Consider the following 25,322-nt stretch of genomic DNA (forward strand, 5'->3'; position numbering starts at 1 on the left):
AATCTAACCAAGTTGAAATAAAAAAAGCTATTAATGAGGTACAATAAAAAATGGAGGCTCTCGCTGCTAGGATAAATGAGGCAGAAGAAAGAATTAGCGATATAGAAGACCAAATGACAGAGAATAAAGAAGCTGAGCAAAAGAGGGACAAACAGCTACTGGACCACGAGGGCAGAATTCGAGAGATAAGTGACACCATAGGACGAAACAACATTAGAATAATTGGGATTCCAGAAGAAGAAGAAAGAGAGAGGGGAGCAGAAGGTATATTGGAGAGAATTATTGGAGAGAATTTCCCCAATATGGCAAAGGGAACAAGCATCAAAATCCAGGAGGTTCAGAGAACCCCTCCTCAAAATCAATAAGAATAGGTCCACACCCCGTCACCTAATAGTAAAATTTACAAGTCTTAGTGACAAAGAGAAAATCCTGAAAGCAGCCCGGGAGAAGAAGTCTGTAACATACAATGGTAAAAATATTAGACTGGCAGCAGACTTATCCACAGAGACCTGGCAGGCCAGAAAGAGCTGACATGATATATTCAGAGCACTAAACAAGAAAAACATGCAGCCAAGAATACTATATCCAGCTAGGCTATCATTGAAAATAGAAGGAGAGATTAAAAGCTTCCAGGACAAACAAAAACTGAAAGAATTTGCAAACACCAAACCAGCTCTACAGGAAATATTGAAAGGGGTCCTCTAAGCAAAGAGAGACCCTAAAAGTAGTAGATCATAAAGGAACAGAAACAATATACAATAACAGTCACCTTACAGGCAATACAATGGCACTAAATTCATATCTCTCAATAGTTACCCTGAATGTTAATGGACTAAATGCCCCAATCAAAAGACACAGGGTATCAGAATGGATAAAAAAACAAAACCCATCTATATGTTGCCTACAAGAAACTCTTTTTAAACCCGAAGACACCTTCAGATTTAAAGTGAGGAGGTGGAAAAGAATTTACCATGCAAATGGACATCAGAAGAAAGCAGGAGTGGCAATCCTTATATCAGATCAATTAGATTTTAAGCCAAAGACTATAATAAGAGATGAGGAAGGACACTATATCATACTCAAAGGATCTGTCCAACAAGAAGATCTAACAATTTTAAATATCTATACCCCTAATGTGGGAGCAGCCAACTATATAAACCAATTAATAACAAAATCAAAGAAACACATCAACAATCATACAATAATAGTAGGGGACTTTAACACTCCCCTCACTGAAATGGACAGATCATCCAAGCAAAAGATCAACAAGGAATTAAAGTCCTTAAAAGACACACTGGACCAGATGGACATCACAGATATATTCAGAACATTTCAACCCAAAGCAACAGAATACACATTCTTCTCTAGTGCACATGGAACATTCTCCAGAATAGATCACATCCTTGGTCCTAAATCAGGTCTCAACCAGTATCAAAATATTGGGATCATTCCCTGCATATTTTCAGACCACAATGCTCTGAAGCTAGAACTCAATCACAAGAGGAAATTTGGAAAGAACCCAAATACATGGAGACTAAACAGCATCCTTCTAAAGAATGAATGGGTCAACCAGGAAATTAAAGAAGAATTGAAAAAATTCATGGAAACAAATGATAATGAAAACACAATGGTTCAAAAACTGTGGGACACAACAAAGGCAGTTCTGAGAGGAAAATATATAGTGGTACAAGCCTTTCTTAAGAAACAAGAAAGGTCTCAGGTACACAACCTAATTCTACACCTAACGGAGCTGGAGGAAGAACAAGAAAGAAACCCTAAACCCAGCAGGAGAAGAGAAGTCATAAAGATCAGAGCAGAAATCAATGAAATAGAAACCAAAAAAACAATAGAACAAATCAATGAAACTAGGAGCTGGTTCTTTGAAAGAATTAATAAGATTGATAAACCCCTGGCCAGACTTATCAAAAAGAAAAGAGAAAGGACCCAAATCAATAAAATCATGAATGAAAGAGGAGAGATCACAACTAACACCAAAGAAATACAGACAATTAAAAGAACATACTATGAGCAACCCTATGCCAACAAATTTGACAATCTGGAAGAAATGGATGCATTCCTAGAGACATATAAACTACCACAACTGAACCTGGAAGAAATAGAAAGCCTGAACAGACTCATAACCAGTAAGGAGATTGAAACAGTCATCAAAAACCTCCAAACAAACAAAAGCCCAGGGCCAGATGGCTTCACGGGGGAATTCTACCAAACATTTAAAGAAGAACTAATTCCTATTCTCCGGAAACTGTTCAAAAAAATAGAAATGGAAGGAACACTTCCAAACTCATTTTATGAGGCCAGCATCACCTTGATCCCCAAACCAGACAAGGATCCCATCAAAAAAGAGAACTACAGACCAATATCCTTGATGAACACAGATGCAAAAATTCTCACCAAATACTAGCCAATAGGATTCAACAGTACATTAAAACATTAAAAGGATTATTCACCACAACCAAGTGGGATTTATTCCAGGGCTGCAAGGTTGGTTCAACATCCGCAAATCAATCAATGTGATACAACACATTAATAAAAGAAAGAACAAGAACCATATGATACTCTCCATAGATGCTGAAAAAGCATTTGACAAAGTACATCATCCCTTCCTGATCAAAACTCTTCAAAGTGTAGGGATAGAGGGCACATACCTCAATATTATCAAAGCCATCTATGAAAAACCCACCGCAAATATCATTCTCAATGGAGAAAAACTGAAAGCCTTTCCGCTAAGGTCAGGAATACAGCTGGGATATCCATTATCACCACTGCTATTCAACATAGTACTAGAAGTCCTAGCCTCAGCAATCAGACAACAAAAGGAAATTAAAGGCATCCAAATTGGCAAAGAAGAAGTCAAACTATCACTCTTCGCAGATGATATGATACTATATGTGGAAAACCCAAAAGACTCCACTCCAAAACTGCTAGAACTTGTACAAGAATTCAGTGAAGTGTCAGGATATAAAATCAATGCACAGAAATCAGTTGCATTTCTCTACACCAACAACAAGACAGAAGAAAGAAATTAAGGAGTCAATCCCATTTACAATTGCACCCAAAGCTATAAGATACCTAGGAATAAACCTACCCAAAGAGGCTATGAATCTATACACAGAAAACTATAAAGTACTCATGAAAGAAATTGAGGAAAATTTGGAAATTTGGAACATGGAAAAATGTTCCATGCTCCTGGATTGGAAGAATACATATTGTGAAAATGTCTATGCTACCTAAAGCAATCTACACATTTAATGCAATTCCTATCAAAGTACCATCCATTTTTTTCAAAGAAATGGAACAAATAATCCTAAAATTTATATGGAACCAGAAAAGACCGCGAATAGCCAAAGGAATATTGAAAAAGAAAGCCAAAGTTGGTGGCATCACAATTCTGGACTTCAAGCTCTATTCCAAAGCTGTCATCATCAAGACAGCATGGTACTGGCACAAAAACACACACATAGATCAATGGAACAGAATAAAGAGCCCAGAAATAGACCCTCAACTCTATGGTCAACTAATCTTTGACAAAGCAGGAAAGAATGTCCAATGGAAAAAAGACAGCCTCTTCAATAAATGGTGTTGGGAAAATTGGACAGCCACATGCAGAAAAATGAAATTGGATCATTTCCTTACACCACACACGAAAATAGACTCAAAATGGATGAAGGCCCTCAATGTGAGAAAGGAATCCATCAAAATCCTTGAGGAGAACACAGGCAGCAACCTCTTCCACCTCAGCCACAGCAACATCTTCCTAGGAACATCGCCAAAGGCAAGGGAAGCAAGGGCAAAAATGAACTATTGGGATTTTATCAAGATCAAAAGCTTTTGCACAGCAAAGGAAACAGTTCACAAAACCAAAAGACAACTGACAGAATGGGAGAAGATATTTGCAAACGACATATCAGATAAAGGGCTAGTGTCCAAAATCTATAAAGAACTTAGCAAACTCAACACCCAAAGAACAAATAATCCAATCAAGAAATGGGCAGAAGACATGAACAGACATTTCTGCAAAGAAGACATCCGGATGGCCAACAGACACATGAAAAAGTGCTCCACATCACTCGGCATCAGGGAAATACAAATCAAAACCACCATGAGATATCACCTCACACCAGTCAGAATGGCTAAAATTAACAAGTCAGGAAATGACAGATGTTGTTGAGGATGTGGAGAAAGGGGAACCCTCCTACACTGTTGGTGGGAATGCAAGCTGGTGCAACCACTCTGGAAAACAGCATGGAGGTTCCTCAAAATGTTGAAAATAGAACTACCTTATGACCTAGCAATTGCACTACTGGGTATTTCCCCTAAAGATACAAACATAGGGATCCGAAGTGGCACATGCACCCGAATGTTTATAGCAGCAATGTCTACAATAGCTAAACTATGGAAAGAACCTTGATGTCCATCAACAGATGAATGGATAAAGAAGATGTGGTATATATACACAATGGAATACTATGCAACATTCAAAAGAAATGAAATCTTGCCATTTTTGACGACGTGGATGGAACTTGGGGGATATCATGCTTGGCGAAATAAGTCAATCGGAGAAAGACAACTATCATATGATCTCCCTGATATGAGGGAGAGGAGATTCAACATGGGGGGTTAAGGGGGTAGGAGAAGAGTAAATGAAACAAGATGGGATTGGGAGGGAGACAAACCATAAGTGACCCTTAATCTCACAAAACAAACTGAGGGTTGATGGGGGTAGGGGGGTTGGGGGGGTGGAGTTATGGACATTGGGGAGGGTATGTGCTATGGTGAGTGCTGTGAAGTGTGTAAACCTGGCGATTCACAGACCTGTACCCCTGGGGATAAAAATAAATGTTTATAAAAAAAAAAATCTATCATTGAAACTATCTGGGCTTAGAGTTTTCTTCTCTGGAATGTTTTAGTTTTGTATTATTTGCCTTCTTAAATCTTCTAAAATATGGATTTTTTTTAAGTGAATAGACCATATTTTAGAACAGTTTTACAGAAAAATTAAGGAGGATAGTGGTTTCCATATGTCTGTCGCCTCCATAACAATTTCTCCTATTACCATATTATGGTGATATATTTTTATAATTGATGAACAAATATTAAAATGTTATTAACTAAAGTTCATAGTTTATATCAATGTTGGCTCTTTTTTTTTGTACATTTTATGGGTTTTAACAAATGCATAATGTGCATCCCCTTTACAGTATCATACAGAATAGAATCACTGCCCTAAAAATCCCCTGTGCTTCCCCTGTTCATCCCTCTTTTCCTTCCTCCTAACTCCAGGCAATCACTGATCTTTTTGCTGTCTCTATATTTTGCTTTTTCTAGAATGTCATGTAGTTGGAATCATAGAGTATGCAGCTTTTCAGACTGACTTCTTTCACTTAATTATTATCAAGTGATAATATTTTAAGCATTTAAGGTTTCTTCCTGTCTTTTGTTGATATTTTCTTGATGGCTCGTTTTCTTTTATCACTGAATAATTTTCCCGTTGTATGAATGTACTTAGGTGTGTCCTGTTACCTATTGAAAGGTATCTTGGTGGTTTATAGTTTTTAGCTACTATGAATAAAGATGCTATAGGCATTCATATGCAGTGTGTGTGTGTGTGTATGTGTGTGTGTGTGTACATGTTTTCAACTCAGTTGGCTAAATACCTAGGTGCATGATTACCAGATCTTATGGTTAAACCATGTTTAGCTTTGTAAGAAACTGCCAAAATGCCTTTCAAAGTGGTTGTATCATTTTCCGTTCCAAACAGCAATGAATGAAAATTCCTGTTGCTCCACATTCTTTTTTTTTTTTTTTTAAGATTTTATTTATTTACTTGACAGAGAGAGAGATCACACATAGGCAGAAAGGCAGGCAGAGAGAGGAGGAAGCAGGCTCCCCGCTGAGCAGAGAGTCCGATGCGGGGCTCAATCCCAGGGCCCTGAGATCATGACCTGAGCCGAATGCAGAGGCTTTTACCCACTGAGACACCCAGGTGCCCCTGTTGCTCCACATTCTTGTCAACATTTGGTATTTTAGATATTTTTTCCTGTTCTAATAGGTATATCATGTTATCTCATTCTTTTAATTTACAATTCCTTAGTGACATGATGCTGAGGATCATTTCATATGCTAACTTGCATCTGTACATCTTCTTCGGTGAGGTGTGTTTTCAGTTCTTACACCCATCTCTTTTTTTTTTTTTAAGATTTTTTTATTTATATATTTCTCGAAGAGCAAGAGAGCACAAGCAGGGGGTGCAGCAGGCAGAGGGAGAGGGAGAGGCAGGCTCCCTGCTCAGGGTTCGATTGCAGGACCCAGGACCCCAGGATCAAGACCTGATGTAAAGGCAGATGCTTAACTCAGTGAGCCGCCCAGGCTCCCCTTTTTGCCCATTTCTTAATTAAGTTGTATGTCCACTTATTGTTGAGTTATAAGAGTTCTTTGTAAATGTTGAATATAACTCTTTATGTAAATACAATAATATATAATCCTTTATATAAATATAATATAAAATATTTATACAAATGTTTTTCCAGGTTTTGGGCTCTGCTTTTTTTTTAGCAGTATTTTTCACATCAAAGTTTTTATTTATATTTATCTATTTTAAAGATTTTATTTATTTGACAGAGACACAGTAAGAGTGAGCACACAAGCAGGGAGAGTGGGAGAGGGAGAAGCAGGCTTCCTGCTGAGCAGGGAGCCTGATGCAGGGCTCCATCCCAGACCCTGGGTTCATGATTTGAGCCCAACGCAGATGCTTAACTGACTGAGCCACCCAGGTGTCCCAGAAAAGTTTTTATTTTTAATATAGTCCAATTTACCAGTTTTTGGTTTCGGATTCTTCTTTTAGTGTTGTATCTAAAAAATAATTTCCAAACCCAAGGTCACCTAGATTTTCTCCTCTGTTAATTTCTAGAAAGTTAATGACTTTGTGTTTTAAATTTAGGCCCATAATCCAGTTGGGCTAATTTTTGTGAAAGGTGTAAGGTCTGTCTAGAGTAATTTTTTTTTTTTTTTTTTTTGCAGGGGCAATGCCTCATTGCTGCAGCGCCATTTGTTGAAAAGGTGGTCATTGCTCCACTGCTTGTCTTTCCTTATCTGTCCTAGATCAGCTGAGCATTTTTGTGTGGGTTTTTTCCTGGGTTCTCTATTATGTTTCGTGGATGTTAGTGTCTGTTTTTCACTAGTTCCACGCTGTCTTGATTACTGTATCTTTATATAGTAACGTAGTATCCATCTTCCAACATGGTTCTTCTCCTTCAATATTGAGTTGATTATTCTGGGTCTTTTGCCTTTCTGTAGAAACTTTACAATCAGTAGAACTGACATATTAACAATATTGAGCCTTCCTATCCATGAATAATGAATAATGTCTATGTCTCCATTTATTTAGATCGCTGATCCCTTTCACCAGTTTTGTAGTTTTATCTATCTATCTATCTGTCTGTCTATCATCTTAGCTTCTATTTAAATTCCAGTTAGTCTGGGCGCCTAGGTGACTCAGTGGTTTAGGCCTCTGCCTTCGGCTCGGGTATGATCCCAGGGTCCTGGGTTCGAGCCCCACATCAGGCTCTCTGCTCAGCGGGGAGCCTGCTCCCCCCCACCCCCGTCTGCCACTCTGCCTACTTGTGATCTCTGTCTGTCAGATAAATAAATAAAATCTTAAAAAAAATTCCAGTTAGTTAACATACAGTGTAATATCAGTTTCAGGTATACAATATAGTGAATATACAATATAGTGAATCAACACTTCCATACAACACCTGGTGCTCATCAGCACAAGCACGCTCCTTAATCTCCATCACCCATTTGACCCATTCTCCTATTCCCCACACCTCTGGTAACCAACAGTCTGTTCTCTACAATTAAGAGTTTGTTTCTTGGTTTGCCTCTCTTTTCCCCCACCATGTACATCTGTTTTGTCTCTTAAATTCTGCATATGAGTGAGATCATATGGTATTTGTCTTTCTCTGACTGACTGACTATTCCTTATTTAGACCCTATAAAGATTTTGTTGGATGTCTACTGATGTAGTTCATTTTTTGTGTGCTCGTGTAAATGGTGTTGTTTTAAATTTCAAATTCGTGTTCATTGCTGGTATAGAGGAAAATAATTGATTTCTCTATATTAATTTTAACCTGAAACTTTGCTACAGTGGTCTCTTATTATTTTCAGGAGTTTCGTTGTTATTGTTTCTTTGGAATTTTCCGCATAGATATTGTCACTAGAAAACAAAGACAGTTTTATTTTCTCCTTCCAAATCTATATACTCTTTTATTTCCTTTTCTTGTGTTATTTCACTAGCTTGGTTTTCCAGGATGATCTCACATGTCAAATTGCCTTCTTTCCAGTCTTGGAGACAAGCATCTAGTTTCTCTCCATTAAGTATGATGTTAGCAATAGAATTTTTGTACATGGTCTTTAATAAATTGAGGAACCCTCTATTCCTAGTTTGCTGAGAGTTTTAATCGTGAATTGTTGTTGAAGGGCCACCTAGGTGGCTCAGTTGGTTAAGTGTCTGCCTTTTATTCAGGTCATGATCCCAGGGTCCTGGAATTGAGCCCCATTCTGGGTTCCCTGCCCAGCCAGAAGTCTGAGTTTCTCCTTCTCCCTCTTCTTCTCCCCCTGTTTGTGCTCTCTCTCTGTTAAATAAATAAGTAAATAAATAAATAAAATATTTTTTAAAAAAAGAATGGTTGTTAGAGTTGTCCTATGCTTTTTCTGTATCTATGATAGAATCATATGATTTTTCTTCTTTAGCATATTAATATGCAAGTTGTGTTCATTGGTTTTCAAAATTTGAACCAGTCTTGTATGCCTGGAAAAAATCCTGCTTTGATGTAGTGTATACTTTTTTAAATACATTATTAGATTTGATAGATAATATTTTGTTGAGATTTTTTCCCCATAGTTCATGAGACTATCTTATGTGACAGCTAGTATGTGTTTCTACTCCCCACCCTTTTCCAGGACTCATAAGAATACTTGAAGTATGCAACAGACACATTCTGGCTAATCCATTTTCTAGCACTCTTACTACCAAGTCACTAGAAAAGAACATCCCACCAATAAGAAGTAATAACCATTAAATCCATAGATGATATATGAGAATTAAAATTGCCTGTCTTCAGTATGAGTTAGTAGATGGCTGTTGCCTCATTCATATTAGGTACAGATATCAGATGAGTTTGCATCTGGGGCCTGACTGGCCTCTATTGGATATCATCTCAGGCAGTTTTCCTGGTTCTTTCATGTGCCTGGAAGCCTCAAAAGAGTGGATCACCTCCAAACAACTCTGTCATGTAAGGCAAATCCTCAGATCAGAGCTTCCTTGGAAATCAGACCCTCGTATCTTTTATTCATTGTTTTTATCTCCTCTGGGACTGGTTTAGTCATCTTCTCTCAGTTTGCATCTATCTTGTCAGAATCATTTCCATTGTTGCTTAAAGTCTCTCTTTTCCAGTGAGCACAGAATATCATCTTTTCAAAAATCAATTCTGACAATCTTTATCTTCTAATTGCTAGGTTTACACCATTTACATTAAATGTCATTTTGGTACATTCTGTTTTCTCTTTCCTGCTGTCTTTTGGAATTTAAATGCTCTTTTAGTGTACCATTTTAATTTACCCATTGGCTTCTTAAGTATATGTATTTTGTCCATTTCTTTTAGTGGCTGTGCTTTGGGATAAAATATATGATGTGCATAACTTTAAAACTGTTTAGAATTAATATTTTGCCACTTCCCCATACAGCCCCACATATCCTTTTCCCCTTTGCCCTATGCAGTGTAGTCACTGGTCTATTAAATCTACATGTATTGAGTACTCCTGCAGACTATACTGTAATTTTTTTGCTTTTCAACAGTGATGAATTTTTTAAAAAAACTTAAGAGGAGGAAAACATTTTATTATATTCACGGATTTACTATTCACCCAGATTTATTTACTCTTACCTTCTATTCCTTTCTGGAGTTCCAGGTTTCCCTCTATCATTTCCCTTCCACCCAAAGAACTTTTGTACTTTTTTAACAGCAGGTCTGCTGGCAACAAATTCAGTTTGTTTTCTTTCATCAAAGGATGTCTTTATTTTCATTCCTGAAGGATATTTATACTGATACAGAATTCTGGTTTGCCAGTTTTTTTCCTTTAACACTTTTTTTTTTTAAATTTTCAGCGTAACAGTATTCATTGTTTTTGCACCACACCCAGTGCTCCATGAAATCCCTGCCCTCTCCAATACCCACCACCTGGTTCCCCCAACCTCCCACCCCCCACCCCTTCAAAACCCTCAGATTGTTTTTCAGAGTCCATAGTCTCTCATGGTTCACCTCCCCTTCCAGTTTCCCTCAACTGCCTTCTCCTCTCCATCTCCCCTTATCCTCCATGCTATTTGTTATGCTCCACAAATCAGTGAAACCATATGATAATTGACTTTCTCTGCTTGACTTATTTCACTCAGCATAATCTCTTCCAGTCCTGTCCATGTTGCTACAAAAGTTGGGTATTCATCCTTTCTGATGGAGGCATAATACTCCATAGTGTATATGGACCACATCTTCCTTATCCATTCGTCCGTTGAAGGGCATCTTGGTTCTTTCCACAGGTTGGCGTCCTTTAACACTTTAAAAATGTTGGGCCACTACCTTCTGGCTTTATTGGTACCTAATGAAAAATCCAGCATCATTCAAAGCATTTTTTACCTGATATGTATTGTGCATTTTTATTTGTTTATTTATTTGGTGGGTTGCTTTCAAGATGTTTTTCTTATCTTTGGTTTTTAGCAAATTTATTATTATGTGTATAGGTACACTTTTAAAAAAAAGATTTACTTACTTATTTGAGAGAGAGCAAGAGAAAGCATGAGTGGGAGGGACAGAGGGAGAAGGAGAGAAAATCTCAAGCAGACTCCACACTGAGTGTGGAGCCCAAAGTGGGACATGATCCCAGGATCCCAAGATCACAACCCAAGTGGAAACCAAGAGTGGAATGCTCAACCAACTGTGCCACCGACATGTCCCTCAGTATACTTTTCCTTGAGCCTATCTTTGATTTTGGGGTTCCTTAAACTTCTTGAATCTATAAATTAATATTTTTCACCAAATTTGAGGAATTTTCCACCATTATTTCTTTAAATTATTTTTTCTGTGACAACTTTTTCTCTAATCCATCTGGGATTCCAAAGGTATAAGTATTAGATATTTGACATTGTCTCACAGGTTCCTTAGGCTTTGGACACTTTTAAATTTGTTTTCTGTGTGTAATTCTAACTGGATCATTTCAACTGTTTTAGTTTTAAAACTGAATTCTGTGATTTCCTTGTTGGCATTCAGCCCTTCCAGTGAATATTTTATTTTGGTTGTAATGTTTTCTTCAGTTTTACACACCTTGTATATGTGTGATTCCTGTGTAATAAAAGTTGGAAATAACATCATAAGTCATAATTTGGTATGTGAAGAATATTATTCACCTTAAAATCTAATAAGCTATTTTTGAAAACTTTTAAATTTCAAATAAGGATGAAATGCACAATAATACATTCTGTATGGTATGTATAGCCAATAATCTATCAATTTAACACTTGTTATGTGGCTTTTTATTTAGAGGATGTTTTGAAGATTATTGAAGATGAAGGCTTTAAAATACTGATGCAAAGGCAAATTGTATTATCAAAAGAGGAAGCACAAACACTGTGCAAGGAATATGAAAATGAAGATTATTTTGGAAAGCTTATAGAAAAAATGACCAGGTAAAGTAGATTTTCAGGTTTAGAAGGCACAGTCTGATTTAGTTTTTAATCATTTAGGTCTTCTTTTGAAGACCTAATGCCATGTGGCAACTGCCGTGGTCAAGTTGCCACACTTCTCAGTTCTGTAAACATGTGCTGAATCTACTTCTTGGCCAGCCTCACTCCTATCTCAATTCTCTGTTCAACTGTCCATCTTCTCTCATCCTCTTGGGACGTTACTGGAGCAATGGAAAGGCCTGGGTGAGTTCCTGGGGTCCATTGAGTTGAATGCCAGAAATCCAAGTTGTGTAACATTAAATCCAAGTGGAGAACATACAGACTCTCAAGGGTTTTGGTAATGCTGAAGATCACTAGTCCTAGGGGAAGACCGAGGGGCTAGAAATCTGTCAGGTTTTTTAGAAGAGTAAGTGAAATAGCAGCTGTGACAGAAATCCAGCAAGGGTATATAAATCAGCAGGAATCTGGGAACAAAATAGGAACTGATCTATCAGAATAAAGGCCCTTCTCTTCCTTTCCTTAAACTGCTTCCATCCTTTTATAAGGTGTTTAAAACACTCAAGAATACACCAATGGAAATTCATCTTAGACTTGATAAAAGGATTATCTTGACATGTTTTTGTCTATTTAACAAAACTACTTGTATTATCTATATATAATTAGCTACTGAGCCATACTTTTGGTCTTTTTTTTTCTAACAGCGCTCCATCTCTAGCCCTTGTTTTAGTAAGAGACCATGGTTTGCAACACTGGAAAGAGTTAATTGGACCAAGTAGTGTTCAAAAAGCCAAAGAATCTGTTCCAGAGAGGTAGGATTCATATCATGGGTCCCAAACTTTTTTCATGGGAGACATTTTAATTTCTTTTTGGATGTGGGTACAGGAACCACAGCTCTAGTATGAGGAAAGCTCTCAGGAGGAGGAGGTCCTTTCTTTTCACACCTGCTTTTCCCCCAATAATCATGTCTAACAGCACCACAGAGGGGCAGCTTGTAGTTCTCTCCATTGAGCAAAGGTAACTTCTGGTGATACTTTTGCTGTGCAAATCCCACACCCCTAGCAATCACAGGCTCCAGGGGTCTTGGACTACAAGGGTCTTCAAATCAGAGATATGAGAACCATCAAGGGTCAAGTGGAAAGGTCATATTGGATAAGGCAAAAAGGAAATCTGGGAATGCATCAGCAAAAGCAATGAGGTAAGAAGGGGGTCTAAGGAGAGAAAGCCAAGTTACCAGTGAAGTCAGTTTATGAGCAGGAAAGCACGTTATTCACTATGGCTGGATTCTGTGGATTGGCAGTTCCGGACTATGCGTAAAGGTCAGAAAATGAAATAAGCGGAGAGTATATCCTCTACTGAAATTTATGTGGATGAAGAGACGGGGGGAAGGGCTACTGAAAAAAATATCAAGGAATAACTGATTTAGGAAATTTTATGTATTCATCTATCGTAGAGGAAGCAGAACCAGGATAAACTGCCTAGCCCAGGGGCCCATGGGTGGCTCAGCTGGTTAAGCGTCTGACTCTTGTTTCTGTTCAGGTCCTGATCTCAGGCTCTTGGGATCCAGCCCTGCACAGGGCTCTGGTTCAGGGGGGAATCTCCCTGAGATTCTCTGTTTCCCTCTCCCTCTAACCCTCCTCCTACTCACACACTTTCTAAATACATAAAATCTTGAAAAAAAGAACGTGCCTAATGCAACATGTCCAGTATCAGCCTCACTCCTGCCCCCTTACACATGGCCAGCCCGTGTGCTCCACTCTTAGCTCTCTGCTCGCCCTGCTGGAGGGTTCCTTTGCAGTGTCTCCCGGACTCAGTGTTTGTCATTTGGGTTCTTTGGTATAGAGTCAGGTGCCATCTCTAGTGCTTGGTAATATTTAGTGATGAAGGAAGGGATAGGAGTATTTACTGACAACTTAATATGCACCATATATTTCAAATGTATCATCTGATTACATCCTCAAAATCTCCTTCCAAAGCAGTTTTATTATCTTATTTATATCTGACACAACTAAAGCACAGAGAAGTTTGGTAATTGCCCAGTGCAGTAAGCATTCTACAGTCTGTGCTTTCTCTCTGTACCAGGGTACAGTTCCTTCTTTCAGAGTTATCTGTTGATAGTTGCATCATAATTATTTCACTGTTCATGTTCTTCCTAATGGCTGTGAAGCTTCCTTGTAAGGAAGGAGTATGCGCCAAGCCACTCTGTAATTATTGCCTTTTACACAGTGTCCAGACCAGGAATGAGCTGTTTGATGACTTTTGGACAATTTATTCAGTGTTCTGTTGTCTTAGATTATACTACATTATGTTACACTCTAACAGTGCTTACCTTGACTTCTTTTTCAAAGTTTTTGCGCACAATTTGCAATGGAAGGTTTGCCCATCAACCAGTTGTATGGAAGTGATTCATTAGAAGCAGCCGAGAGGGAAATACAGTATTTCTTTCCTCCTCAAAGCACTTTAGCACTGCTTAAACCTCATTTAACACAGGAACAAAGAGGTAAATATTTAGAAATAAAAATTAATGTGTACATTTCCTTCAGATTTTGTGAAAACTTTCAAACTATGGAAAAGCTAGAAGAATAATTCAACAAACGTCCACATCAGTCTAGATTTAACAATGAACTTTTGTCATATTTGCTCTCTCATCCTACTTCCCTCTTCTTCTCTCTGTCTCTCTTATAATCAAAATGAAATTGAATTTTGTTGAAGTCCTTTTCAGAGTTGATGGAGATGATAATGGTTTTCTCCTTTGGTATATTAGTAGGAAAAATCATGTTCATGGTATTTCTAATATCAAGCCGTTCTTCCATTCTTTTATAAACTTCACTTAGTCCTGAGGTATTTATTTATTTTTATTTTATTTTTTTCAGTGTTCCAAAATTCATTGTTTATGCACCACGCCCAGTGCTCCATGCAGTATGTGCCCTCCTTAATACCCACCACCAGGCTCACCCAGCCCACCACACTCCTCCCCTCCAAAACCCTCAGTTTGTTTCTCAGAGTCCACAGTCTCTCATGATTTGTCTCTCCCTCCATTTCCCCCAACACACTTCTCCTCTCCATCTCCCAGTGCCCTCTGTGTTATTCCTTATGCTCCACAAATAAGTGAAACCATATGATAATTGACTTCTGTGCTTGACTTATTTCACTCAGTATAATCTCCTCCAGTCCTGTCCATGCTGATACTAAAGTTGGGTATCCATCCTTTCTGATGGAGGCATAATACTCCATAGTATATATGGACCATATCTTCTTTATCCTGAGGTATTTTTTAAATCTGCTTTTAGATTCTATTTGCTTGTATTTTATTTAGGATTTTTCACATTGGGACAGTGAGATTGGTCTGTCCTTTTCATTTTTTGTGCAAGGTTTAGATAACAGTGTAATATTTCATAAAAAAAGGTGCATGTCTTCATTTGCGGTACTCTGGAGGAGTTTAAGAAGCAGTGGGATTGGTATTTGAAGATTTGGTAGAGTTTTCCTGTGAAAACATCTGGGCCTGTTGCCTTTTTTTTTGTGGGATAATTCTTTGACCACTTTCTCTGTGGAGAAAGTCTTCTATGGAAATCCATCTATTTAAACTTTTTACCTCCACTGTGGTTAATTAGAGTTAATTTTGCTAAGTTGTATTTTCCTAGGAAATTATCCATTTTGTCTGTATAGAGTTCATGGTCTCTTATTATCAGGTTTAATTTCTTCATTCAATGGTTATTTCCACCCTGCTATTTCTTCATTTGTTGTCTTTCAAACAAACAGAATTTGATTTATTTATGAGTTTTATTTTCTGTTTTTAAACTCATTACTTTCGTTTCTTTTTAAAAATTTTTGCCTTTGGGGCACCTGGGTGGCTCAGTGGGTTAAGGCCTCTGCCTTCGGCTCAGGTCATGATCTCAGGTCCTGGGATCGAGCCCCTCATCGGGCTCTCTGCTCAGCAGGGAGCCTGCTTCCTCCTCTCTCTCTGCCTGTCTCTCTGCCTACTTGTGATCTCTCTCTGTCAAATAAATAAATAAAAATCTTTAAAATTTTTGCCTTTAAGTCTCTAATAGTTTTTAAAGTGTTCTTCTTCTAGCTTTTAATTTTTTAAATTATTTATTTATTTATTTATTTATTTTTAAGATTTTATTTATTTATTTGACAGAAAGAGAGAGAGAGATCCCAAGTAGGCTGAGAGGCAGGCAGAGAGAGAGGGGAAATCAGGCTCCCTGCTGAGCAGAGAGCCCGATGAGGGACTAGATCCCAGGACCCTGAGATCATGACCTGAGCCAAAGACAGAGGCTTAACCCACTGAGCCACCCAGGCACCCTTCTTCTAGCTTTTTAAATTGGATATTTAATTCATTTATTTCCATTATTTTTGTCAGTATAGATTTTTGATTACTGCTTTAATTTCTTCTGATTACCCCATAGATTTTAATGCATAGTGTTTTCATTAACATTATTATTATTATTATTATTATTATTATTATTATTTTTAGAAATTCTGCACTGTGCCTACAATGTTGTTTCTCTATTTGTCTGCTTGGTGATCATATCTTATTTTACTGTACTGAACACAAAGGTTGGCCTTTCTGGAAATCATATTTGACCTTCCTGGAGCGTTAATAGTTTACTTGCCTGTGGTTCTGGGAGCCTTTTGCATTGTTCTTTATAATAATGACCACCTTTTCAAGCTGTGTTTCTAGGCCGGGCCCTCTAAGCAGACAAGATCTGGAAGAAATGGTTAATGTTCCCTTCATATTTGTTCCCACAGCGCCTCTCAAAGGGTGCATCCTATGATGCATTGCTGGACTTTGCAGAAGTCCAGCCTACTTCAGGCTCTCTATGGGTTATGCTCAAGGTTGATCTGTAGAGACCAGCAGGGCAGCACAGCACTTCTAAGTGCTTTTGATCTGGACCAAAGAAAAGACTGTTTTACCAGAAAGCTCCTGATCCCTCATTTGATTCCCTGAATGTAGCCTTTAATGTTTAGGCTGTTGTGAGATTTTGACAAGATTTACTTTAATTCCCTCAAATAGTGCCTTGCTCTGTCAGGGAGCAGTGTTCAGATGGGCTCTCTCCTTCAATCCATATCTAGCAAGGACTTCCTTGACGTTTGCTATGTGGATGTGAAAACACGTCTTCACTTTCAGCCCAGAAGCACACCCCTCACAACCTCCTTATAGTCAATGAGACGTTTCCAGTGGGTTCTGAAAAGGTGCATCTCAGAGACTGATCATCTGTGTTAATGTATTCACGTTGCTCTGAATGTCGATCTGATGCTTTTCAGTTCAATTTAGTTTAGCAGAGTTTTAGCTTTTTAAGCCACAGTAGGCAAGTAAAATGATTACTCTCCTTAGTTATTTCAGTCTATTTGAATATGGAACAAAAGTGGAGGCACTCTGCAAGGTTACCAATATCTGCTTTCCCTAGAGGAGATCCTGAAACTTATTAGAGAGGCTGGATTTGAAATAACACAGATGAAGGAAATGCTCCTAAATGAAGAAGAAGTAGAAAAAATTTACTCAAAAATAAAAGGAAAAGACTTTTATCAAGACGTACTAGAAATGTTAACTGAGTAAGTTTCTGATACATAGTTCTTTGCATTATATAAGTAGCAAATATTCATTATAGAAACTGAAAAATACAAATGTAATTTAAAAAATTCCATTCATTAAGAGACACCCTATTAATATTTGGGGTTCATTTCTTTTATTTCCTTCCTTCCCTACCTTCTCCTTTCCTTCCTTCCTTCATTTCCTTAGGTCTTCACATTAGATACAGAGGTGATCTGGGTTCTAATCTCTGCTTTTAAGTCCTTGATCTGTCAACATATTTAATCTGTGCCTCAGTTGCCTCATCTTTAAAATGGAGATAATAATAGTATCTATTTGTTTGTTGTGAGTATGTAATGTATAATTGATACATTAAACATACTTGGAATTGTGCCTAGCATATATTTCTAGAATTAAACTATAGCACTCTTCTAGCACAACAACCTGTTGGAAAGGGGAGAAATGGAAAAACAGAAAGCACAAAAACACACTGATAAGAACAGGGAATAAAGACAAAGCGTGGTATTCTGTCCTTAGCTGTATATGTAATCTCTATAGGTATAAATAGCCCAGATAGTCTGAAAGCATTCTTATTTTCAGGGGTCCATCTCTGGTCATGGTTCTGACCAGATGGAATGCTGTTTCAGATTGGAGACGATTGATGGGTCCCGTAGAACCAGAGGAGGCAAAACTACTGTCCCCAGACTCTATCCGAGCCAGGTTTGGAAGAAGCATTTTGAAAAATGCTGTCCACGGGTCATCTAATACCTACGAAGCAATGGAGAGCATTAATAGGATTTTTGAAGACTTCGTTCCTGAGAATCCTGAGAGAAACTTAAGTACAGTATCTCTTTAATTATAGTTTTCTTTTCTTTACTTATTATTGTGACTGTACCCAGGACAAGACTGTCCCAGAAAGACCAGAACTTTCCCCATATCCACGAATCAAACTTTATTTCCTGCCAAAGCAAGAAGCAAAGCTGTTCCAAAGCAAGCTTGAAGCTACATAATATGTATATGGATTGAGTTGATTTAGCTGTTGATAGAAAGTTTGGAAACTTTTCTGTCCTGGGCGATGTGGGAGACAACATGAGCGAGGTGGCTTTTCCCATTAAACCTACTTTATTTTCAAAGAGCACGTTCACAAATGTATATTTGTGTGGCTCTGACAGCTGACTGGAATATGACTGAGGAGCCTCTTCTCAAGGTTGTCCCCACCCTGAGCCAAACTGAGAATCAGTACCCAGAGCATAAGGAGAAAGTGATATTAAATGGAGAAACCCCTCCATGTCCACCCAGGTTCCTAGGGGAGAGAAGTGTACGTTGTTCCTTTAATATTATCATTTAGGCTGTGATGTCTGCCAGTATAAGAACATTGTAGCAAAGTTTCAAGTCATAAAATAAAAATAAAAGTGGGCAGTGCTCATTCCATAAGTGTCACTCAAGTATAGACAAAGGCATGAGTACGCAACCCATAAACATTTATGTTGGGAGACTATGAATTGTGTGGCTGCTTGGACTGCAAATTCTTGGTTAATACAAAATTGGCTGAATGGAGGTTGTTGCCTTCAGAAAAGTGCAAATTGAATGTGGAGGCAAAACTCAAAGAAACAACATCTAATTATAATCAATATAAGACAGTACATTATTAAACATGCCAGTGATACATGACTAGTGGAAAGGGAGGTGAGTGGAACTACGTTCTGTTTATAGCATCATTTAGCAATATGGTATAGATACATGTTAACGTCACACAGACCCCCCCCCCATTTTTGGTGAGGGGAGCATTATGAATAATATGGGGGATTTCACATTAGTGTGTAATTAAGTGCTGAATTGATAGGTATATGTTTGATGGTTAGGCACTGGGGAAGGTAAGGAATGAAATCGATCTTGGAAAGTAGGGAGAATTTTCAAAATAAGAGGTAAGGAAGCAAGAAAGAGAAGTCAGTTTAAAAGCTTTTAAACCATCACATACTTATATGCTTGATGCTTATCTATAATTGTATATATATTGCTGGTTTCTTACTATGGCTATAGTGCTGTATCTACTATACGCTACCATATCAGTCTAAGGTATTGTTGGTCTGTTTCAGACACTCAGGAATCATTTGTTCAGCTCTTGCTATGTGCCGAACATTGTTGCAATACTGAACACACACAGTCCTTATCCTAAAGCTCTAGAACTCTAAAAGTAGGATATAGAAAATTAGCATGTGTTCTAGGGTTTTTAGGGGTAAACACAGAGCGCTTTGACCGGATGCATATAGGAGGAGGAGAAGGAAAATGAGAGGCAGCTATCCAGGCTGAAGGCATTACAATAAAATGAAAGATTACAGCAACCTTAACTAATAATAGAAATGGTGAGTTGGTGATAAGTGGAATGATGAAAGGATTCTTAGAAAGCTACCTTACAGAACTTGATGACTGACAACCGAGTAAGTGGGAAAAGATAAAAATTCCTGACTTGAGTGACTGAGGAAATGACCTAACCATTACCAGACAAGAAACCCAGAAGGGAGAAGTAGGTTGGAAGGAAATGCTACGAGTTCTGTTCTGGTCATGTTAGGAAGAAGGCATCTGAACTGAGATCAAGTGAGTTTTATCTTAGGAATACCAGGTAGTTCAGCATTTGAATATCAAGGAAGGTAATACCCACACTAATAGAATGAAGGAAAAATATATTATCTCAAGTGATACAGAAAAAGCATTAGACAACCTCCAGCACCCTTTCATGATAAAAACACTTGGTAAGTTAGGAATAAAGAACTTCCTCATCATGATAAAGGACATATGTGTAACACCCAGAGCTAACTTCATACTACAATGGTGAAAGGCTGAAAGCTTTCTTTTTAAGATCAGGATCTCTGCTTTTGCCACTTCTATTTAACAAAGTTAATGTTGGAAGGTCTAGCCAAAGCAATTAGGGAAGAAAAAGAAACAAAAGCATCCAAACTGGCATATGATTAGCAGGTGGCATGATCTTATATTTAATAAATCCTTAAGAATCACATACGCATACAAAAAAATTGTTGGCGCTAATTCTGTAAAGGTACAGGTTACAAAATCAACACACAAAAATCATTCATGTTTCTATACACTAGCAAAGAAAAATTTCCAAAAGGAAATTAAGCAATTCAATTTACCATAGCATCAAAAATAGTAAATATTTAGGAATAAATTTAGTCAGGGTACAAGTGCAAGAATTTTATACTGAAAGATGAAACAATGCTTAAAGAAACTAAGGAAGACATAAATAAGTGGAAAGACACCCTGTGTTCATAACTTGGAAAACTGAACATTGAGAAGATTACAGTGCTACCTAAAGTGATCTACAAATTCATTGCAAGCACTAAAAAGAAATCCCATTACTGTTTTTTACAGAGATGGAAAGACCCATCCTAAAATTCACATGAAATTTCAAAGGACTCAGAAGAACCAAGACAATCTTGAAAAACAGCAAAATTGGAGCACTCCTACTTCCTCATTTTAAAGTTTATTACAAAGCGGCAATAGTCAAAACTGTGGTTGTGGCATAAGGAGAGACTGATGGAAAAGAATTGAGAACCTATAAGTAAACCTTCACATTTATGATTAGTTGATGTTCAACCAGGGTACCAAGATCATTTACTAAAAAGAGAACAGTGTCTTTAATAAATAGTATGGAAAGACTAGATAGCTACATTTAAAATAATGAAGTTGGACTATCACCTTACACTATATACAAAAATTAATTCAAAATGGATCAAAACCTACACTGAAGAGCTAAAACTATAAAACTCTTAGAAGAAAACATAGGGGAAAATCTGAGGGACATTGGATTGGGCTAAATGCTATGCCAAAGGGACGGGCAACAAAAGAAAAAGGAGAGGAGCACCTGGGTGGCTCAGTGGGTTAAGCCACTGCCTTCGGCTCAGGTCATGATCTCAGAGTCCTGGGATCGAGCCCCGCATCGGGCTCTCTGCTCAGCAGGGAGCCTGCTTCCCCCTCTCTCTCTGCCTGCCTCTCTGCCTGCTTGTGATCTCTCTCTGTCAAATAAATAAATAAAATCTTTAAAAAAAAAAGAAAAAGGAGATAACTTCGTTTTAATCAAAAATAAAAACTGCATCAAAGGAAACTATTGAGAGAGTGAGAACACAACCCTCAGAATGGAAGAAAATATTTGTAAATTCAGTATCTGATAAGGACTTAATATCAGAAACGGATAAAGGGCTTGAATAGACCTTTCTTCAAAGAATATCAACAAATGGCCAACAAATGCAAGAAAAGGTTCTCAACACAATTAGTCATTAGAGAAATGTAAATCAAAACCACAATGAGATACCACTTCACAGATAGCTAGGATGGCTACAATAAACAAGGGAATATAAAAAGTGTTGGTAAGGATGTGGAGAAATTGCTACCCTTATGCATTATGGTAGGGATATAAAATGGGGGAGCTGCTGTGGATGACAGTGTCACACTTTCTCAAAAGGTTAAACATAGAATTACATCTGACCCAGCAATTCTACTCCTAGGTGTATATCCAAGAAAATTGAAAACAGGAATACAAACACTTACTTGTACACCAGTGTTTGATAGCAGCATAATTCACAATAGGTGGAAACAACCCAAGTGTCCCATCAATGGAAGGATAGATAAACAAAATATGGTATATACCTACAATGGGATATTATTTAGATGTAAAAACGAAGTATTGACAACATGGTACAACATGGGTGAACCTTGAAAACATTACATTACATGAAATAAGCCAGACACAAAAGGACAAATATCATATGATTCCACTTCTAAGAGATACCTTGGATAGACAAATTCATAGGGACAGAAATTTGACTAGAACTTAATAGATACAGTTTCCTTTTAGAGTGATGAAAAGTTTTGGGAAAAGATTGTAATGGTTGCAGACCATGTGAACATAACTAAGACCACTGATTTGTACACTTGAAAATAGTTAAAATGGTAAGTTTTATGTTATATATATTTTACCACAATAAAAATATTTTTAAAATAAAATAAAGAATAGTTCCTCAGGAAAGCACAGAGCTCTCTCACAGTAGAGTTCTCCAAAAGCTCTCTAAAACTATATAAAATTAGGCATGTCTGATAGTACATTTATTTTTATTATTTTTTTAGATTGAGTATAGAGCATATGCTTATTTTTTTTCTTCAAGTTTTTATTTAAATTCCAGTTAGCATACACTGTGATATTGGTTTCAGGAGTAGAATTTAGTGATTCATCACTTACATACACCATCCAGTGCTCATCACGAGTATCCTCCTTAATCCCCATCATCCATCCAGCCCATCCCCACCCCCCCCTCCTGTCTAGCAACTCTCGGTTTGTTTCTTTATAGTTAAGAGTCTGTTTTATGGGGACACCTGGGTGTCTCAGTTGTTGAGTGTCTGCCTTCGGCTCAGGTCATGATCCCAGGGTCCTGGGATAGAGCACTGCACTGGGCTCCCTGCTCTGCGGGAAGCCTGCTCCTTCCTCTCCCACCCTCCCTTACTGTGTCTCTCTCTGTCAAATAAATAAATAAAACCTTTAAAAAAAAAAGAGTCTGTTTTATGGTTTGCCTCTTTCTCTTCTCCCCCATGTTCATTTGTTTTGTTTCTTAAATTCCACATACGGATGAAATCATATGGTATTTGTTTTTCTCTGACTTATTTCACTTAGCATAATATGCTCTAGCTCCATCCATGTCATTGCAAATGGCAAGATCTCATTCTTTTTTATGGCTGAGTAATATTCCATCATGTATGTATAACACGTCTTCTTTATCCATTCATCAGTTGATGGACACTTGGGCCCTTGCTATAATTTGGCTTTTTGGCAACACATTTCAAAAAAAAAAAATGCATGCAATTCAAACAGTAAAATCCAGAAATGAAAGTAAGCTTTTACTAAAGTTTCTTGAAGAGATACTAAATAAAGGAGGTTTTTTTTTTCTTTTTTTCCCAAACAAAATATAACACAACACCAAGAAATTCCTAAAACTCTTCATTGGGCACCTCTGTCCTCAGAGTCCCGCTGGACCCCGCAGCTCCTTCCCCAGTCATTCTGCCACAACTCCACCTCTAGCCTCTCCATCATCTTCTATAAAGTGCTGCACTCTCAGTCCTGTGTCTTTCTCAGTTCTTTCCAATTCTCACCTTTGGCTTGACTAGCAATTCTGAATCCTTGAGAGGATTGAGTAGGAAGCTGTGGTTACTTAGAGTTAATATTTTTAACCATGTCAAAAGAATTTGTTCATTAACTTATTGGGTTGTAAATCCTCGCTGATTACTTACTTGCTGAACCAGGCAGTATTATCTGTAAAGAAAAGAGACCATCTCCCAAGCTTGGAGATTCTACCATATGTCAGGGATTTGTGTGCAAAATGGAAACTCATAACTGCTTTAAAATTAGCTTTGTAATGTATCTTATCAACTGTATTCTTTCTTTTCTTAGAACTTTGAGAAGATAATCTGTGTAAGTTCACACTGGCATATGACCATGTGGCACAGCTTTCCGGGAGGAATAAAAGGAAGATATTCTTTGGAGGAAAACTTGGTGTTACCTTAAGTTAAAAACTCACCTCAAGGTGAAAAACATGGCTGTGCATAATAATAAATAATAATAATAATAAAAAAATAATTAAAAATGTGACCTTCAAACAAATCTTAATGTTTCTTTTTACCCTGTCTTTCAGAGAGGATTTAGGGTGGCTTATTGATTGATTGAAAAGATTGAACAAAATAATTGGGGAAGAACATAGATTATGTGGAAGAAGAGTGTGGAATGGGTCCAGGGAAGCCAGGAGGGGAGTTATATACAAAATGCACAGAAAGCCCTAATGTGTATTTATAGATTGGCCAAAAATTTGACTCTAACCATTTCAGCAATAAACTCCAAAAAGATGTCATATTGATTTACAGAAATTGCAGTCTAACTCCAGGACGAGTGCAGGCTATGTACCTCCTATCCTGACACTAAGACAATGCAAATCTCTCCAGGGATGAAGTTGATAATAAGCCAAAGTTTCCACTGGCTTTGGCATGTTCCCCTCTCAGGATGTAATCTGAGGATGTTTACTACAGTGAAGCCTTTCAGCTTTTAGCCAGAGTTCTGTGTAACTCCCAGCATGTTGGCTATGACACCTCCTTTTCATCCCACGCAAGAGAACATACTGGAATGCACGCGAGTGAGAATGATGTTCTTGTATGATTAACTTCCCATCCTAATTTCTAAACTCTAATGTTAAGGTACTCACGAAATTTGATTATTTATCTTATTGTGATATGAACACTGAACGCCGAGCTCAATCCTCTTGACAATTTTTAAGGGTACAAGGCTTTATTGTTGGCTCTAGGCATAATGTTGTATCACTAGAGCATATTCATCTCACTTAACTGAAACTTTGTGTCTATTGATGAATACTGTCCCCTCCCCCACTCCCCAGCCCCTGGTAACCACCATTCCTGTCTTTGATTTTATGAATATGACTTTTTTAAATTTTTTATTTTTTAAAGATTTTATTTATTTATTTAACAGAGAGAGAGAGAGAGAGATCACAAGTAGGCAGAGAGGCAGGCAGAGAGAGAGGGGGAAGCAGGCTCACCGCCTAGCAGAGAGCCCGATGCAGGGCTTGATCCCAGGACCCTGATATCATGACCTGAGCTGAAGGCAGAGGCTTAACCCACTGAGCCACTCAGACTCCCTGAATATGACTATTTTAGATACCTCATAAAAGTGGAATCATGCAGTTCTTGTTTTCTGCGTCTGGCTTATTTCACTTAACAGAATCTCCTCAAGGTCCATCCATGTTGTCACATTTTAAAGAATTTCCTTCCTTTTTAAGGCTGAATCGTATTGTATTGTATGCCTACAGCACATTTTCTTTACCCATTCATGTCAACAGACATCAGGTTGTTCCCATATGTTTATTATGGTGATGAGTGCTGCAACGAATATGTGAATATTAATATTAAGATCCTGTTTTTAATTATTTTGGATATGTACCCAGAAGCAGGGGTCCTGGATAATCTAGTAGTTCT

At 37.8% G+C, this 25,322-nt stretch overlaps 1 protein-coding gene across 6 annotated transcripts in view; it reads left to right on the plus strand.

Annotated features, from left to right (window-relative positions):
• Positions 1 to 23,893, plus strand: part of NME8 (NME/NM23 family member 8) — a 65,012-nt gene extending 41,119 nt beyond the window's left edge. Inside the window, exons 11-16 of one of the 6 annotated variants that reach the window (XM_032873422.1) lie at positions 11,614 to 11,758; positions 12,457 to 12,564; positions 14,101 to 14,252; positions 17,164 to 17,308; positions 17,886 to 18,124; positions 20,670 to 20,766. In XM_032873422.1, coding sequence (XP_032729313.1) covers positions 11,614 to 11,758; positions 12,457 to 12,564; positions 14,101 to 14,252; positions 17,164 to 17,308; positions 17,886 to 18,124; positions 20,670 to 20,701 — 821 coding nt within the window. In that variant the 3' untranslated portion in view covers positions 20,702 to 20,766. Of the gene's footprint in view, positions 1 to 11,613; positions 11,759 to 12,456; positions 12,565 to 14,100; positions 14,253 to 17,163; positions 17,309 to 17,885; positions 18,125 to 20,669; positions 20,767 to 23,736 lie in introns of those variants that run through there. The other 5 variants (XM_032873421.1, XM_032873417.1, XM_032873418.1 and 2 more) reach the window with 5 other exon arrangements.
• The last annotated feature ends 1,429 nt before the right edge of the window (positions 23,894 to 25,322 follow it).

Source organism: Lontra canadensis, unplaced genomic scaffold (genome assembly GCF_010015895.1).
Source record: "Lontra canadensis isolate GAN:19392208 unplaced genomic scaffold, GSC_riverotter_1.0 scaffold48, whole genome shotgun sequence".
Lineage (NCBI taxonomy): Eukaryota > Metazoa > Chordata > Mammalia > Carnivora > Mustelidae > Lontra > Lontra canadensis.